The sequence below is a fragment of the Scheffersomyces xylosifermentans genome (assembly GCF_036884685.1).
Source record: "Scheffersomyces xylosifermentans strain CBS 12540 chromosome Unknown RJT20scaffold_6, whole genome shotgun sequence".
NCBI lineage: Eukaryota > Fungi > Ascomycota > Pichiomycetes > Serinales > Debaryomycetaceae > Scheffersomyces > Scheffersomyces xylosifermentans.
This window is the reverse complement of record NW_027042944.1, coordinates 1136860-1154477: the sequence shown is the minus strand read 5'-3', so window position 1 is coordinate 1154477 and position 17618 is coordinate 1136860. Positions and strand designations below refer to the sequence as shown.

General features: G+C 41.1%; 6 protein-coding genes across 6 annotated transcripts; 1 reads left to right on the top strand and 5 right to left on the bottom strand. All coding sequences in view use genetic code 12, as the record gives it.

The window, feature by feature from the left end:
- Positions 1–1768: 1768 nt before the first annotated feature.
- MEP1 (ammonium permease) lies at positions 1769–3337 on the bottom strand (the record flags this gene model as incomplete). The annotated part of the gene is made up of 1 exon (XM_064918469.1): positions 1769–3337. The coding sequence occupies one exon, from the start codon at positions 3335–3337 to the stop codon at positions 1769–1771; it is 1569 nt and encodes a 522-aa protein (XP_064773241.1).
- Positions 3338–4872: 1535 nt separating this feature from the next.
- Positions 4873–6519, bottom strand: RJT20DRAFT_999 (uncharacterized protein; the record flags this gene model as incomplete). Its single annotated transcript, XM_064921783.1, has 1 exon — positions 4873–6519. One exon carries the CDS (start codon positions 6517–6519, stop codon positions 4873–4875), a length of 1647 nt encoding a protein of 548 aa, XP_064773240.1.
- A 1291-nt stretch (positions 6520–7810) lies between these two features.
- On the bottom strand, positions 7811–9954 carry RJT20DRAFT_156514 (cell-wall agglutinin N-terminal ligand-sugar binding-domain-containing protein; the record flags this gene model as incomplete). The annotated part of the gene is made up of 2 exons (XM_064919132.1): positions 7846–9954; positions 7811–7825 (listed from the first exon to the last, which is right to left on the bottom strand). Exons 1-2 carry the CDS (start codon positions 9628–9630, stop codon positions 7811–7813), a joined length of 1800 nt encoding a protein of 599 aa, XP_064773239.1. The 5' UTR covers positions 9631–9954.
- On the bottom strand, positions 9948–11301 carry RJT20DRAFT_129872 (uncharacterized protein). The gene has a single exon (XM_064917608.1). The coding sequence runs from the start codon at positions 11221–11223 to the stop codon at positions 10030–10032; it is 1194 nt and encodes a 397-aa protein (XP_064773238.1). The 5' UTR covers positions 11224–11301; the 3' UTR covers positions 9948–10029.
- Positions 11302–13418: 2117 nt separating this feature from the next.
- GFA1 (glutamine--fructose-6-phosphate transaminase (isomerizing)) lies at positions 13419–16345 on the top strand. The gene is made up of 2 exons (XM_064920639.1): positions 13419–13730; positions 14035–16345. The coding sequence occupies exons 1-2, from the start codon at positions 13726–13728 to the stop codon at positions 16118–16120; spliced, it is 2091 nt and encodes a 696-aa protein (XP_064773237.1). The 5' UTR covers positions 13419–13725; the 3' UTR covers positions 16121–16345.
- Position 16346: 1 nt separating this feature from the next.
- On the bottom strand, positions 16347–17381 carry RJT20DRAFT_55042 (uncharacterized protein). The gene is made up of 2 exons (XM_064920638.1): positions 17299–17381; positions 16347–16885 (listed from the first exon to the last, which is right to left on the bottom strand). The coding sequence occupies exons 1-2, from the start codon at positions 17305–17307 to the stop codon at positions 16673–16675; spliced, it is 222 nt and encodes a 73-aa protein (XP_064773236.1). The 5' UTR covers positions 17308–17381; the 3' UTR covers positions 16347–16672.
- Positions 17382–17618: the final 237 nt, after the last annotated feature.

The window sequence follows — 17618 nt, the reverse complement described above, 5'->3', positions numbered from 1 at the left end:
TCACTTGATCCTGAAAAGAAAACAACTTGTTCCTACTAAAAATTTCACTGCTCACAGTCCAAGTCTGGAGTATTTGATCAAATGAGTCAAGATTTTTCACTCCACGAAGAAACGAAGAAGAGACCGTTTCCGGATTGAGACGGCGTGCACATAGAAGTGCGAAGGCCCGCTCGAGCGGGAGCATGATTTTTTTTGTTAGTGGAAAAGGTGAGGGACAGACAGTGTGAGAGAATGGAGGAGCGGAGGTGGAAAGGTGTAAGATGTGAGATGTGATTTTTTGTGAGGTTGTGAGGTGTGAGGAGTGAAGAGACAGGAAAAGGTGGAAGAGACAGGAACAGGTGGAAGAGAAAAGACAGGGTCACAGAGAGAGTAATAATATGTAGTGACGGAGTGTATATTGAGACAGTGGAAGTAAAGGAAGGGAAAAGCTTGTAGTAGTAATATAGTTTAAGTGGAAGTAAGATAGTGAGACCGGGTTCGAAGGGTATGATGGACAATATTATAGACAACGAATGAAATATGAGAGAAATGAGATTTTATTGCCTTCTTTTGGGCGAAATATGATTAGAGAGATAGACATTTGACAAGAGAGGACACCCTAGAGCTTGCTCTTCTTCTTCTTTTTTTTTTTATTTTACGTGAAATCAAAAAAGAAAGGTTATAGAATACAGTCAGTGGTGTGAGTGGTTGTATATCCAAAGTAGTGCACATAGGCCAATTACATCCATGGTGTCCCATTTCTATTGTGTATGCGTTTTATGTTCTATTACGTATGTCTAGAAGAATCAGTCGTGTTCAAGTGATGTTGACAGTGACGTGGTCAGCATCGCATTTGAAAATTTGACAAAAACTCAAGCAAGTCTAGGAGATAGCAAAATACGTGAGCTGATCTTGCTCTTCGGAACGCTGTTCCTACCAGGGCTAAATTCTTTTCATGGGCCTAGTCTTCCGAATTATCGCAAGACCGTAACACTGCCTTCCTGGCGCGATACATTACTCGATCCGCCTGTAGGTAGCATGCACAAAAGTCCTAACCTAACCTGATAATTCCGTAGCAAAGAGGCTCATCAAAGCGATGAGAATGCCTCTTGAAATATTTATCTGTCCACGTGATGCATGTGGAATCAAGTCACGTGAAAATCTATAGATTGTCCAATGCCGTTCTATATACTAAGGCTCCATAGTGGATTTTGCACCCGATTGAATTGCCGATTATGATAAGGGAACTACAGAAGGTTTTGTGAGGTTCCAAGGGTCCTCTTTTACTTTTACAAGAAAGAATTGACTCTGATAATTGCAAACTGATGCTAAAAGCTTTCTCTAAGAACAATGGAATTCCTGCGAGACATCGGATATACGAATCTTGCCCCACACTTAAGGTACGATGTTTTCTTCAGCATTTAGATTCTTGGAAAGGAATAATATCGATATGAGAAACCATCTTTGCCCATGAGATCGAATTCGATACAAATAGCGGCACTCTATAATCTCCTAAATCACTCCCAACGAGGAGACAACGAGAATCGATTGACATTAGCCATTTGAACTCATATCCAATGGATGAATTCTTCGTTTAACAAATAGGGCCCTGAACATGCTGAAGCAACCACATGCAATATCCAGGGGGATCAATCCTATTTTTTGCATCCACCAGTTATCCGCTATTTGCTGTAAATCTTAAAGCACTCATTCTAACCTATATGCTACAATTTACAACATCATATTTCGGGTTGCTGAATTTTATTTCTATACTTTTAATCTAGTTTTATTACGCCGCTTTGCTGGGTTCTGGTTGCGGCTGCTCTACCTGGTTCTGATGTAATCTTTCCTTGGAAAGCTTTTCACGCATCATGTCTTCACTATCGTCTGCATGATGAGCGGTGGAGTTGTTGGAAGAGTCATTCACAGCCTGATATATCTCAGTGGCAGAAGTTGGATCACCTGGGTAGTCCTTTTCTTCGATTCTACTCAAGGTTGGCTGCAAGTTAGGGTTCACATTTGGGTTGCCCCAATCTAAGAAGTCACGTCTGACCTCAACGTAATCGTAAGCGAATTCACCGATTTGATCCTCGTCAACACCAACTTCTTCGGCATTGTAGGTGATTCTCAAGTGCAAACCTGGGATCTTGTTGATAACGAAACACAAGATAGCCGTAACGACACCAGAGTATGCAGTTGTGGCCAAAATGTATACAATTTGAATATACAACTGCTTCCAGTTGTGATCAAGCCACCCACCTTCGTGAACAGTGACGTTATCGTATCCAATGACGGTGGCACTACCAAATAAAGCATTGAATAGTAATCCTACTATACCTGCCATTCCGTGCTCTGCCATAACATCTAGGGAATCGTCGACTCTAAGGAGGTACTTAAGCTTAGTACACAAGTTACAAACAATACCGGCAGTGATTCCCAAAATGACAGAAGCCCACAATGGAATCATACCAGAAGATGGAGTAGCAGCCACAAGACCAGAAATACATCCGGAACAGACTGCAACCATAGACCACTTGTTTTCCAAACGGAAATCAAGCAAACACCATGCAACAGCACCGAAAGCACCAGAAATGTGAGTGTTCATCATGGAGTATGGAACCTTAAGCGAGGCGTTAGCACACGAAAAACCGTTGAAAAACAACCATCCGACGTACAAAAGCGATGTTCCCAAGAAAATTGTGGAAATGTTGTGAGGACGATAGTTAATCATCAAAGTCTCATTTCTTCTACCTAAAAAGGCCGAATATACGAATGCAGATACACCACTGAGGATTTCAACTGGACCTCCTCCAGCATAGTCCAAAACTCCGGACTTGAATTTAGCGGCCCAACCACCACCCCAGATCCAGAAGACTACAGGACAGTAGACCACGGTGGCCCAACAGAAAAGGAAGACCATGCACGGTAAGAAACGACCTCTTTCAGCAATACAACCACCAGCCAAAATGGCCAACGTGACAAGCAAGAACTGAAGCTGGAAAATGGCAAATGCAATTTGGGGGTAGTCGGAGTCAGGGCTGGCTCTACCCAAGAGGTTTTGGAAACCGAAGAAATGTAAGTCTCCAATGAAGCCATTGGAAGATGTGGTAGAAAAGGCAAGCGAATAACCCCAGAAGTACCATTGAAAGACACCGATGAATGAAGACATGATACAAATCCATATCATGGAAAGAGCGGACTTTCTACGAGCTAAACCGGAATAAAGAAAAGCCAAACCCGGTATCATGATCCAGATCATGGAGGAGGCCACGGTGAATACAAGCACTTCGGCATCGTTATAATCCTCATCTTCAGCGAAGAGTTTTCTTCTTGCTAGCCCTTGGACGACTTGGGACATGTGTGGTAGTTATTGATGTGAAATAGATAGAAATGAGCTGATGAGCAAAATAGCAAATTAGAATGAAGAAGACTGCAAAGTGAGATCTTCTTGATGTGTCGTACCCAGACTTTTGGAGGCCGTGGTAAACTATGAATATGAATGAGAGACTCACACGGTTAGCTTACTAGTATCAGGTGACGCTAGAGCTATAATCACTGCAAGGCAAAGGGAAAATGAAGCAAACTGGTTGCTGTGAATTAAAACGAAATGAAACGGAAAAATGCTGACACTGGATATTTAAATCGCGATGACTAACAATAAGACAAAAGATAGCAAATAAGTTAGCAAACCAAAAGGTATAACCAAATTATACCGATTATCTACTCTGGCTGTGAAAAAAAAACAGTATGACAATGGATGAGCAGAAAACCAAAAAGCCAGAAAAAAATAGCATACAGGGGAAATATAATTTGGTATATATAGAAAACCCAGTGGTAGTACTGCAAATCAGAGCTAAGCCTGGGACCATCTGCATGGGAGCATAAATGGTAATAAACAGGCACACCAATAATAATATTATTAGTAGGAATAATTTATCACAACAGATTCTGACTCTACAATGAATCACAGGTCTTGCACTGTAGTGCAATACACGAAGATTTTTTAGCAGCGAATGTGCCAGCCAATAATTCGCAATTAGGTGTAGTACAAGAAAAAAAAAGCAAAACCGGCGGAGGAAGGGTGCATATGGGCGCGAGACGTCAAAGCGGGTGCAGGATCGGCCGTTTGGGAGCGATTGCAATTTGGGAAATCGGCCAATGAGCGCGCGGGATGATATCGATGGATTGCAGGTTGGAATATTAGGCGTTTGTGAAATTAGCAGTCTTATCTGACAATACAGCGAGGAGGAATATCAATTATTGGTGGTAATTGACACCACTAGGGAGGGTTTAACATGCAATTCTTGGGGTGGTGGCAGTTATTAGGGGCAGGGGTGAGTGATTGGGGTAATTTGCGAGCTATCGCATGGTGCAAGCAGGTCCAGGAACTGCTTTATCTATTACCGAGTGACATTGCAACCCACAGGAAGTACAGTCTGGGGTAACATGGTGAATGTCAAGTGAGTTTCGGTTAATGGCACGAGCTGGGGGGCTTTGACTCTGGCGCAATTGTTCTTTTCTACCCTATTGCTTCTGTTATGACGACCATTTTGCCATTGGATCGTTTGTTGCACTCTTTGAGATTGTTACCAACACGGAATCTTTTCTGCGACAGCCGTTCTTATCAGTCCAATGAGGTTGCATTGGTCACGTGGAAGATGAGTCGCCCTGAGACTCACATCATTGCGGAAGGAATAGGAAGCCTGCAGACGACCTGTTTCTTTTTATTTCTTTTTCCCGCTTTGCACCTTAGATGGAGATCCAATTCCATATGGAACAACCTGCAATCTCGCCTGTGAGATTTCGTATTACTGTATGTGTAAGTAGACTTGTATTTCCGTGATACTATATGCAATACAATATACTATATAATCCAGCTCTGTTCCAATTCCACTACAGTATTATCACTAGTAATGATAACAACGGAAGCAAAACGATCGTCATTATCTTGGTGTGATCCATACTTGCTGTAACAAACAACCCTGAAGCTGCGGAGCCCTCGTAAGGAGTAAAAATGGAGATTTCAGCGTGAGCTGGAGAGGAGGAAGACGAGGGGAACGATGTCAATTGAGAGGTTCCAGAACACGACGAACATGTAGAAGTAATTACAATCCGATTGGTTTTTGCCGTAGTTATTCTAGTAACAATCGAGATCGTAGAATCACAACTGGATGGGTATAAACTCACACTAGACTTGGTCGTTTCATGATCAGGAACGACTCCCGTAGTCCGTATTCCACTAGATGTATGAGTTCTTCTAGAAGACTCTGCCGAGGCACCATCATCAGATGGAACTGATCGTTCCGGAATTGGTGACAAAGTCATTGAAGAAGAAACACCGAAATAAATGCTTGGCAGCACCTGTTTGTATTGCTGCGGAGGTGGTTCCGTATTGTTATCTTTAAAATTAGAATTGGCTTCACTCGCATTGATGTCCGCATTAGGAATAGAGCTAATTTGTTCGTTATCAGAAGAAATGGATGTGGTTGCAAAATTAGGTTTATTGGACAGCACGGTATCTTCTATTATGGGAGTGGCTGGTGGCTTAGCTATAGGCGGGCTCGTTAAACCAGGGGCCGTGGGTATCAGGTTCTCGGAGTCGGTGGTGCAAGGAGTGCTGGTGGAGCTGGAAGTTGGGTATGTGGTATTGGATGTATCTGGACAAGTCCTGGAGTAGATGGTTTCAAAGTCAGTAACTGTATCAGTTCTATTGGTGACACTAAGGGTAACTCCAGTTGAAACCGATGTCCCAAATGATACAGTTGACAGGAGTGAATTGGACAGAGAAGTTGCTTTTGATATTCCACTGGTACTGGCGAGTGAATCAACACACGAATGGCATGTTCCTGATGTGGTTGTCGAGGTTGGAGTAGAATAAGTCGACGAAACTGAGGAAGCAGAAGAGTACGTCAGTTTTAATGAAATCGACAGCAGCGAAAGTGACTGCGAGCTGAGAAGGCTCAATGTTGTAGCCAGAGTAGATTTATATTCAGTTTGCAGCAGAGTTGAAAGAGAGACTGACGAAACTAAATCTGCACCTGACAAAGTCATGCTTACTGCGCTTGTGATGTCATTAGCTGAAGATTGCAATTCTGGGAAACTTGATGTGGTCTCAGTATATGCTTGACGGCTCACAGTGGAAGTGTCTGAAGTTTCACCAACATCAGACAGAATTTCTGAAATACAAGATTCCGATTCTATGGAAGTTTGAGACGTCATTTCAATAAACGAAATTGACGAAGGCGGAGGTACAGAAGATTCAGTAGATGATCCTAAGGAACTTGCAAAGCTTGAATCTTCCAAAGTACTGGAATCTTTTAAGGTACATCCTCCATTACATTTAATAACAGTAATGATGGTAGTACCTTTGAGAGTAACAGTAGCCGTATAACTTGAAATTACTGTTGATCTTTCAAAAGAAGAACTTATCAGGTTAGTAGTCGATTGAAGCGAGAGAGTTGAGAAGGATCCCAGAATTGCATCCGAAGAGGCACTGGCAACTGAATGAGATAGTTCAGATGAAGTTGGTGGATTTGGCATTGATGAAGTTGGCAGTGACTGTGACGACGATGGTACGGATGGTGACATCGAAGTATCTAATGATGATAATTTAGACGCAAGCACAGAGAGTAACGATGATAATAATGATGGTGATATTGATGCACCTAATGATGATAATGTAGATGCAGTCAAAGAGAGTGGTGATGTTGATGTTGATGTTGATGAAGATGGTGTTGATGAAGGTGATGTTGATGAAGATGGTGTTGATGAAGATAGTGATAAAGATAGTGATGAAGATAATAATGAAGATGATGATGAAGGAAGTGATGAAGATGATGATAACCTAGATGACGATAATGATAAAGATGGTAATGATGATGGTAATGTTGATGATGGTGAGGATGAAGATGATGTTGATAATGATGTTGGTGAGGACTGAGATAACGACAATGATACGGATGGCAACGATGACGGTAATGTTGACGATGAAAAAGATGGTAACGATAATGATACCGATGTTAACGACGACAACAATGATACCGATCCTAACGATGACGATAATGATGCCGTTGATAATGATGACGGTAATGTTGAGGATGGTAAGGATGACACGGATAACGACAATGATAAAGATGGTAACGATGACGATAATGTTGAATATGGTAACGATACTGATATTGAAGACTGTTCAAATGAAGACTGTAATAGTGAAGACTGCTCCGATAAAGACAGGCTAGAGTTCAAAATGGAGGATACTCGATATGATTTATCAGCATTGGAAGCGGAAGATGGTGATGGTAAGGAAAAGGAAGAAGATAAAGTAGAAGAAATCAACTCAACAGAGGATGAAAGTGACAAGGAAAGAGAAGAAATCTGGCAGGATGAAGAAGTCAAGTATTCTGTTGATGGACTTGTCATAATAGACTCTGGAAATGAAGTTACTTCAGCACTAGTTGATGACAGTAATATCGAAGAAGATGACTTCCAGGATGACGACAACAAACTTGATAATGAATCTGACAGTAATTCTGATATACCTTGGGAAATGGTTGAAGATGAGTCCAGCGACACTATAGATGATTGAACCGGAATAGAACTATATGGTCCACTGGAAGAGGAGTTGTAATAAAAGGAGCTAGTAAGTGATTCAGCAGATTCTGAATGTATAACATTCGAAGTTGAATAGGTATTCAACGAGTAACTCGAGGAGAATTCAGATTCGCTTGGAGACCTTGAAGGGGTGCTTTCTATTAATGAAGAATAATATGACGACAATGATTGAGCTTTAGAAATCAAAGAACTTGATGTTTCTTCCAGAGAAGTATCCTCCTCAGAAAATGATAGACTGGAAGATGAAGAAAGCACCACTGTGGGTTCCTCTTCAGACGAATATGATTCTAGAGACGACAGTTCTGAATTCTGTGGAGGTTCCGAAGTTTCTTGTGTTGACGTAGAAGGAGGACTGACAGATTCACCAGACGAAGAGTCTAGTGACAGAAGAGTCTCTTCCAGAGAACTTGATAGCATTTTATATTCAGAAATCAGGGAATCAATTGAAATTTCTTCAAGCGAAGAATTAGAATAAGTAAGAAATACTTCAGAGGATGAATAATCTGATGATGGGAATGATTCACTGATTGATGTAATGGATACCGTGGAACTTTCAGATTGAACTGAAGATGGTTCTATATCCTCAAACTCCGTAGTCGACAAAGGAACCACTGAACTATCTTCACAAGCAGAACAAGGCTCTGTGAATTGACTGTCAGAGCTCGAAAAGCTAGATGAAGGGAAGACAGATGTGGCTTCAACACTACTAAACCTTTGCAAGCTGGAAAATTCAGAAGAATCACTTTGGTCCTTTGAAACGGAAGTGCTGAAAGAAGAAACAGAAGTTTCCATATCCATTGTCAGAGTTGTACAATTGGAACTTGGTAAAATCGTCATAGAGCTAGAACCTTCTGACGACGCTATTGTAGTACTTGTTGCAATGGAACTGATTTCAGTATTTGGTAAAATTGCCGTAGAGATATAACTTTCTGACGACTCTATTGTAATACTTGTTGCCGTGGAACTTAACTCACTATTTGGTACTTGAACTAAGATGGTAGTTTCACAGCTGGCCTTAGAGCACGGGATAGTGATGGTGGTTTTATATTTCTCTGTCCATGTCTCTGTCACACAGACTGCTTGGCTGTCTGTTCCATTGCTGTCGAAAGTTCCGTCAATAACCACAAACCCCTGATTTGTCCTCAGGGAGATTTTAGTTCCATCTCCACATTTTAAGCTGTAGGCGAAGACATGATTCACAACGTTACTGTCTGTTGGAAATGTCTCGAGCCCTTGCAAGAATACCCTATAACTAGAATCGACAGCATTGAAAGAAAAGGCAACGCTCTGACTAGAGCATTGCACAGTTGATCCAATATTAATATAATTCTTAGGTAAAAGGAAATCATTTAATTGGTTAGTGGCCATGACATTGAATTTTGAACAGTCTAATGTGTCATCAGTAGCAATGCCAATTTGACCAGAAACAATACCTCCCTGGCATTTTCCAGCTAAGAAGTAGATTTGTTCATAACCTTGAGGAGTTGACCTGGTATAATACACAATTTCGTTAGGCTCATTGACAGGAGCAAAGAATGGACCAGCGTCGATATTTACGGTAGTTTGCAAACCACTCCAGTTTATTGCGTTTTCTCCCGCTACTATATGATTAGCCCCAGCAAGATCTGAAATGTAAGAAGAACCACCAGCATTGAAAACGAAATCAAATGATATTGTTCCTTCTGCGCTGAGGAAGTTTTCGCCTAAGACGGCATTTGTAGTCTTACAACTCAAGTAGGACTTGCTTTCGAGGTAAGAGCCATCATATACATCACATGTACTATAAATTTTGGAGTCAGCTATAAGGTTCACCTGAGAGGATTGGAACTTTGTCCTGAAGACATAAGGCATGTCCAAGAAGAAGACGTCTCCTTCAATAGCGTCTCCTTTTGCGATTTTCCATGTAAGCGTAGCAGTTCTTATGTCCTGAGCACGATTCTGGGGAGACGAGTTAGTGATTTCTAGTGTTTGAAAAATACTTGTTAAAGTTTTAGCGATGGTAAACGGAAACAAAGCAACAAGAAGAAAATGTAATTTCATTGTAAACGAATGTATTTAGTTGGATTATGCAGAATTACCCACCAAACAGCCAAAATAAACTCGGAATTGCTAGCTTATTTAAGCTCTTTTGGAATGTTTCAGATCTCAGTAACTTGAAACAAATATTACAATTACAAACTACCTGTTTCCATATACTAACCATTTGGCTGTGAAAAATAGTCATCATTGTACTGCAAAATACTATGTTTGGTAATGACCTTTGCAACCTCAATTTGGAAAATTTGGATTTTTCGCAACCACAATAAAATTGCAACCATTTTCTCGTGTACATAGTTAAGCATGGGTTTAGCATGAATCTCCAACAGATTGTGTATGTTCATTATGATTTATATACAAGGTATATACAGTAAGACGAGGATTAGACGGGGCTAAAAATAGCTACTCTTCATCATGCTTGCGCTTAGAATCGGAGTACTTCTCGTAAAAGTGAAACGTCTCAAAGCAGACTTCCACCATGATTAAGATGATAATGATCCATTCTAGACGGGTAGATTTCTTCTCATTTAGTACTCCGAGGAACGCACGTTGCTCCTCGGTGGCGTAGTCCAACTTACGATTGAGAATAGAAATTCTAGAATTGATATCCAAAATTCTAGACACCGAATCGTAGATCTTTTCCAAGGTCGGCTCACTCCAATACAAATCCGGGGTTTCAATCAATTCGCTATACAAGTTCAATTTTCCCCTAAGAAGGAATAGGCGTCCCGTAGACTTTAAGAAATCGGACTCGGAGGTAGTGATTCTCTTACCCTTTGCTAGCAATTCTGTATTTTTCTTAGTCAATAATAAATGCACTTCAAGAGCATTCTCTAAGATTGCCAACCTGGTGGATCTCGATAAACCAATAGCAAAAGCAGCCTTGTCTAGATCTCTCTTATCCTTGGTACTGCCTTGCACCACCATGATCTCTCCCTGAAGATACGAGTTTCCGTTGTTAAGAGGGTTTGTCGGCAACGAGTTGAGTTCTATCCAGTCCATTTCGTCTGACTCAAATTCGTATTTTTCTACTATAGCATCCTCTACGAGTGGAAGAAAATGTTTTATGATGACATCTTCCTCTAAATCCCATCCGACTAACGTTCCGTTGGATAGTATCATTAAATCTTTGCCATTAAAGTTGATGTTGATCACTTCATCAGGTATGAGGATTCTATAATCATATCCTTTGATGGAAGGAAGTAAAGCTTCAAAGTCTACGGATTCACCTACTGTGACTGAGGTTACGATCGAAAGGTACTTTTCAAGGGTTTTGGATGCTGCTGGAAACGTGGGGGAACTGTTATCATTAAGAAGGGACAAGATATATGTTGTCGATTCAGATTGAAAATTGGGGTCTGTTCTACGGAGCTTTTGAATATTTGTTTTCTTCTTGACATTATGCTTTACCTTTGTATTGTTCAGTATTAGCTTCCGCAACTCCGTTTCCGGAGTATCTTTCGTTGAAGTTGTAGTATTAAATCTAGAGAAGATGGGACCCCCTATTCTCGGTATCGATTTTATGGATATTCGAGGAAGTAACGCCCTCGACGGCAAGACTAATGCTCGCCCTGCTAACCTAGGAATTATATACATTTTAAATCCTTGTGTTCACATACAAGGACCATGAACGCAACTTCAATAGCATCTCACTATTTTATCAGGAACCGAAATCTATCTATATTTCAGTACATAATTTACGCTTGGAGTGACTCTATCATAGTAAATACAGGTATTGAAAATTGGATCATGAATCATGTGATTTGAGGCACATGTCAACAATATCATGTGATACAATATCATGTGATATGGTCGCGTACCACACAGAACAGAAATAAGCTATTCTTCTCAGATAGGCAAAATTGACACAGCGAAGTGCAGTCTCGTGAGTTTACGGTGTCAATTCCAGGACGCGATATACGATGTTCGACAAGAAATCCAGGGTGAGAGGGTGTCTGGTTCTGGAACTGCCATGGACACTGGACAGAGGGAGAGGGAGGTTTGTACATGGGAAATCATAAAGAAAATATGAACAATGTAGGACTAATAATAATAATAGTAATAGTGAAAATAACGGTAATAATAAAGGAGATGAATTAGAGAACAGAGATTATTTGATTATTTGGTGATAAGATTGCAGGATGTAGGGAGTAGCGAAAGAGTCACGTAGAAGTTTAATCATTCACAAATGCAGATGCTATCGGGAGGGGAATCCCTTTAATTTTGACCAGGTAATAGAAACAGTTGAATCTGGTACGATTCGAGAACGAGGATGTTCTCTACACGGGGGAATCCCGTGAAGGCCCTTGCAAAAAGAGCAGGTAAACCTTATATGTGCGTGAGAATGCTATTTTTGGCGAGGTGCTATTTTTAACTCGCCTAAAATAGAAGCTTTGTCCAAAGCCGGAGTGATTTGTCAAGAGAAAAGCACTTCCGTAAGGACCAGTTCTGCGAGCCTGTGCATTTAGCGAGATCGAAACAAGGTCTACCAGATGTTTACAAAGATGGTTACGAATATATATAGATCCTGTGTTATTATTGTGAGCCACTGATTTGAGAGGTGACACGGAACTTTTTCTAACGATATTATTACTATTATTATTATTCAGAGTATGAATTTGTTTAATTTTGCATCCTATCATTGAAGAACCATGGTTACGTGCGTAGTGAACTGGGCAGGGAGAAGTGATCATCATTTATACGACCAAGATGCACAGTACAAAGAACCTGATCGAACTGCCTTGAAATCACCTTCAACTTCTCTGCACCGGGGCCCTACATTCTCCCTTTAATCATAAGGGCCAAGGAGCTCAGTTCAGGGCACCAGCGCAGGGCTATGGTTCAAATGACAGTGGTGCCATATTCTCTTGGGCAAATCAAAATGTAGACATAACCCCCTCCCCCTGGGAACAACGTCTAACCTGTAGCTAGCATTAAATTTATACACATCACAAAACACAATCCAATTTGCTGATACACATCCAAAACGGGCCGTGGAGAATTTTTTCATTCTCCATTGCCATTTTGCATTTTCAATTTCTCTGCCAACGCCTAAGCCCTCGAGTTAGGAAGCTCGCATAGTGAAACGGGACACAATTGCAACAGCGATGGGCCATGAATAGCAGTACAGCGACATGCATTTAAAACATAACAACAATAAATACTGATTTCAACCATGCCCCTTCGAGTCTGGTGGATCATGTATGGAACAACATTACTATTACCACTATAGCCTACCAGTTCTTTCCTGGTCAAGAGAGGGTTGGAACGTGACCACGATGATCGCCAAAAAAAGGTCCGTATGAGAATGTTTACATTTTGCAGTTTTGGGAAATCTTATGAGATGCTGATTGGAGAGGTGCCGACTGTTCCAGGTTGCCATAAAAGCGAGGGAGCGACAGCGAGGCAAAGAAAGACGCCCAACCAATGGTGGTGAATAATGGTGGTTTGAGCTGAGAATCGCAAACAAATTGGATCTAGCCATTACCCCAGCTGCTAATAACTATTCCACCAAAATTCTCACTAGACTCGCTCCCAAACTCATCCATTTACACGTCTCCCCTACCCTCTCCCTCTACAGATTCCTACTCTTATTACCCCAAATCCATTCCTGCAGAAACCCCCTCGATTCGGTGTCTACGCTTCTCCCGTTAACACAGACTCACAACGCCCAGTACAATTTTTTTGTTCATTCGGTGGTTTGGATGACTTATGAAAGCCAGCCTTCAGGAAGTATTTATATCAGTAGTTTTCTTCCTGATTATCATCACAATAACCAACGGTAGTTATCCATAATAGTTCTCCGTCCCTACGCACATATACACGCTTTTGCCACACAACAACTCCGTAGGCGATTCCCCTGTATCTTGTACGTTTGTTCTTCTGCTGTCCATTATCCCTGAAATCTAAAGCTCTATCATCTGAGCTCGGAAACAGACAGAGAATATCACCCCCACCGTTTGCCCAGTGTCGTTCGTTTGAGCTTCTAGCATCCGAGTAATATCCGAAGAAGCATTCAGGATCGTATCATTTATACGCCGTTGCAAAATAGTTGAGTATTAAATCCTTCAACAATAAGAATATAAATAAATAGTTACCATGTGGTATGTATAACCAGAAATGAGAACGATAGCACCAGTATACCACGAATTTTGAGATGAAAGGGTTGTTTTCAGTTCCTGAAACCTTAGCGGTTTGAATCGTAAAGCAATGAAGTTAAGCGCCATGGTCATTGTATCGGTTCTATCGTGGTTAATCGTTTTATTGCATTTACCGTTAATAGAGCCATTTGGCAGCCAAACTGCGTTGTTACTATTTTCACCATCATTCATATCAAAATTACGTGTAAAACCGATGGAATACGTGCTAAATGAGATATACCGAATAAGCTTTACTAACATTTTCTAGTGGAATCTTTGGCTACGTCAACTTCCTCGTCGACAAGACTCGTGGCGAGATCATGGACAACCTTCTTGAAGGTCTCCAGCGTTTGGAATACAGAGGTTACGATTCTTCCGGTATTGCCATTGATGGTGATAACAAGAACGAAACCATCATTGTTAAGGTTCCTGGTAAGGTCAAGGTTCTTAAGCAAAAGATCATCGATGAAAATGTCGAGAGACTGACCGTTTTCGACAACCACGTCGGTATTGCCCACACTAGATGGGCTACTCACGGTCAACCAATGGTTGAGAACTGTCACCCTCACAGATCTGACCCTACTGGTGAGTTTGTGATTGTTCACAATGGTATCATTACCAACTACAGAGCTCTTAAGACTCTTTTGGTGTCCAAGGGATTCAAGTTCGAGTCTGAAACTGATTCTGAATGTATCGCTAAGTTGTTCAAGCACATCTACGACACCAACCTCAAGGCTGGTATCTCCCTGGACTTGAACGAGTTGACCAAGCAAGTCTTGTACGAACTTGAGGGTTCATACGGTTTATTGGTTAGATCCACACACTACCCAGGTGAAGTCTGTGGTACCAGAAAGGGTTCTCCTCTTCTTGTCGGTGTCAAGACCGAGAGAAAGTTGAAGGTTGATTTCGTCGATGTCGAATTCCCAGATCAAGAGCCAGTTGTTAACCACAATGCCGCTGCCAAAAATGAGCTCGGTTTACTCCCAGTGGCCGCTGGTGAACTGAACTTGAGAACTTCTCAATCCAGAGCCTTCTTGTCTGACGACAACATTCCTATGCCAGTAGAATTTTTCTTGTCTTCTGACCCAGCTTCGGTTATTCAACACACTAAGAAGGTCCTTTTCCTTGAAGATGACGATATTGCACACATCTACGACGGTGAATTGCACATCCACAGAGCCAACAAGAAGAATGCTGGTGAATCCACTATCAGACAAATCCAAACTTTGGAGATGGAGTTAAACGAAATCATGAAGGGTCCATACAAGCACTTCATGCAAAAGGAAATTTTCGAACAACCAGATTCCACCTTCAACACCATGAGAGGTAGAATTGATTTCGACACCAACACAATTACTCTTGGTGGTTTGAAATCATGGCTTCCAATCGTCAGAAGATGTCGTAGAATTATTATGATTGCATGTGGTACTTCCTACCACTCGTGTCTTGCCACAAGATCCATTTTTGAAGAACTTACAGAGATTCCAGTTAGTGTAGAGCTTGCTTCCGACTTCCTTGACAGAAGATCTCCTGTTTTCAGAGATGACACATGTGTTTTCGTTTCTCAATCTGGTGAAACTGCTGACTCTATCTTGGCCCTTCAATACTGTTTGGAGAGAGGTGCTTTGACCGTTGGTATTGTTAACTCAGTCGGTTCTTCCATGTCCAGACAAACTCACTGTGGTGTCCACATCAACGCTGGTCCAGAAATCGGTGTTGCTTCCACCAAGGCTTACACATCACAATACATTGCTCTCGTAATGTTTGCACTTTCGTTGTCTAACGATTCCGTTTCTAAGCTTCCAAGACATAAAGAGATTATCCAAGGTCTTCAAAGAATCCCAGAGCAGATCAAGAAGGTATTATTACTTGAGGACAAGATTAAGGAGTTATGTGACACCAAATTGGCCAACCAAAAGTCTATGTTGTTGCTTGGAAGAGGTTACCAATTCGCCACTGCCTTGGAAGGTGCCCTTAAGATCAAAGAAATCTCATACATGCACTCAGAAGGTGTGTTAGCAGGTGAGTTAAAGCACGGTGTCTTGGCCTTAGTCGATGACAAGCTTCCAATTATTGCATTTGCTACCAAAGATTCTTTATTCCCTAAGGTGATGTCCGCCTTTGAACAAGTTACTGCCAGAGATGGTAGACCAATTGTTATCTGTAACGAAGGTGATGAAATCATTTCCAGTGACAAAGTCCTTGCTACCTTGGAAGTTCCAGAGACAGTTGACTGTTTGCAAGGTTTATTGAATGTCATTCCATTACAGTTGATGAGTTACTGGTTGGCAGTTAACAAGGGTGAAGATGTCGACTTTCCTAGAAACTTGGCTAAGTCTGTTACTGTGGAGTAAACTACTACTTGTTGTCTCCTTCTCAGTTCAATACCTCCCTGTAGATGAAGATCTACATTCTACTACCACTACTAATATAATTTCTTCTTGTTTTTGGGTTTTTACATTGCGCTTTATAGTTATACATATTTATCCCGGGATGCCCGATGAATGTACATTAATAAATTGAACTTGTATTGCTTGTATTCGAAGATGAATCAATGAGGACAATGACCAGAGATTCAGAAATTTTGCAAAAATAAGTTTTATAGATTAAATATATTATTGGATTATAAACAGATATCACAGTAAATTAGTCTTTATACAAAGTAGGGGATCGCAATGAGGCAAGTATAAGTATATATATACTCCTCAAATGAATAGAGTTCAGTCAAAATTTGATGCATGAATGGTGGGTATCTCCTTGTGAACGAATTATCAACAATTGAAGTCTTGAAGTAAGGTCTTTCTATTCTCATGATAATGACATTCTACTCGCATTATATTGTCAACAAGAACAAACTAGAAGACAGTTCTATAGCGCCACATTCAACATTATCATCATAACTATACTTACTTTCTGGTGAAGTAGTCAGAAGAGCTGAAGTAGGCTGAACTAAAGTCAAAAACCTTTTCACCTACACCCAAGTACTTGCCAGAGTAGTATCTAACCGATTCGTTCTCGATTTGATCGAGATCTACGGTCAATCCCGTATTACGTTTTACGCCGGCCAAGAAGGCGGATACCAACACTAAATCGACACCAATATGTACTGCTTTTCCAATCTAGAGAGAGTCTCAAATACTCCTAGAGTAAGGGCCAGAAAAGAATAATTGTTGAAGCTGAGAAACAAGAAGCCTGAAATTGCAACTAAAGAGTTGACAATGGAAGAGATATGGAGACATGGAGTTAGGGGCAAAACCCTGGCACTGGAATCTCACAATTCCGTAAATTCCCAAGACTCTCTCTACCGAAATCGAATGATTTCCTCAATCTCCTTGCTAAATATCCATCCAACTCCCATCAAGTTTCATCTCTGGCCCGTTCCCACAAAGTATAGGGCATTTCTACCCCAGAGGCTCTAATGTTAGTCGTCTAATCACATATCCCAGTCCGAATTTCTGCCATTTTGCGACTCGCAGCTGGCCACTAGACAATTCAATCCAACTTATTAAGGTCAAATCATTTCGATACTCACCATTGTCATTACTTCTCTCTAATTTTTTCTATAAACCAGAAAGAAAGTGGTGTCTTTATTTTAGTTTCTTGCCACTACAGTCAATTTCTCAATTACTTTATCTGTAAACAGACAAGCAGACACAGAAAAATATAAAAATATGGAATTCGCAGGTGTGTTCTGTGCAGAGTGCAGAGTGCAGAGAGAAGCGGTGGATCAGTGGATCGGGCAAGAGAGGTGGGTGAGGTGAGTGAGGTCGGTTAGGTGAGTCCAGTGAACTGTGGGGGGAAGGTGAGGTAGTGGGTAAAATTTTGTAGTGGGTGATATTATGTAGTTGTTGT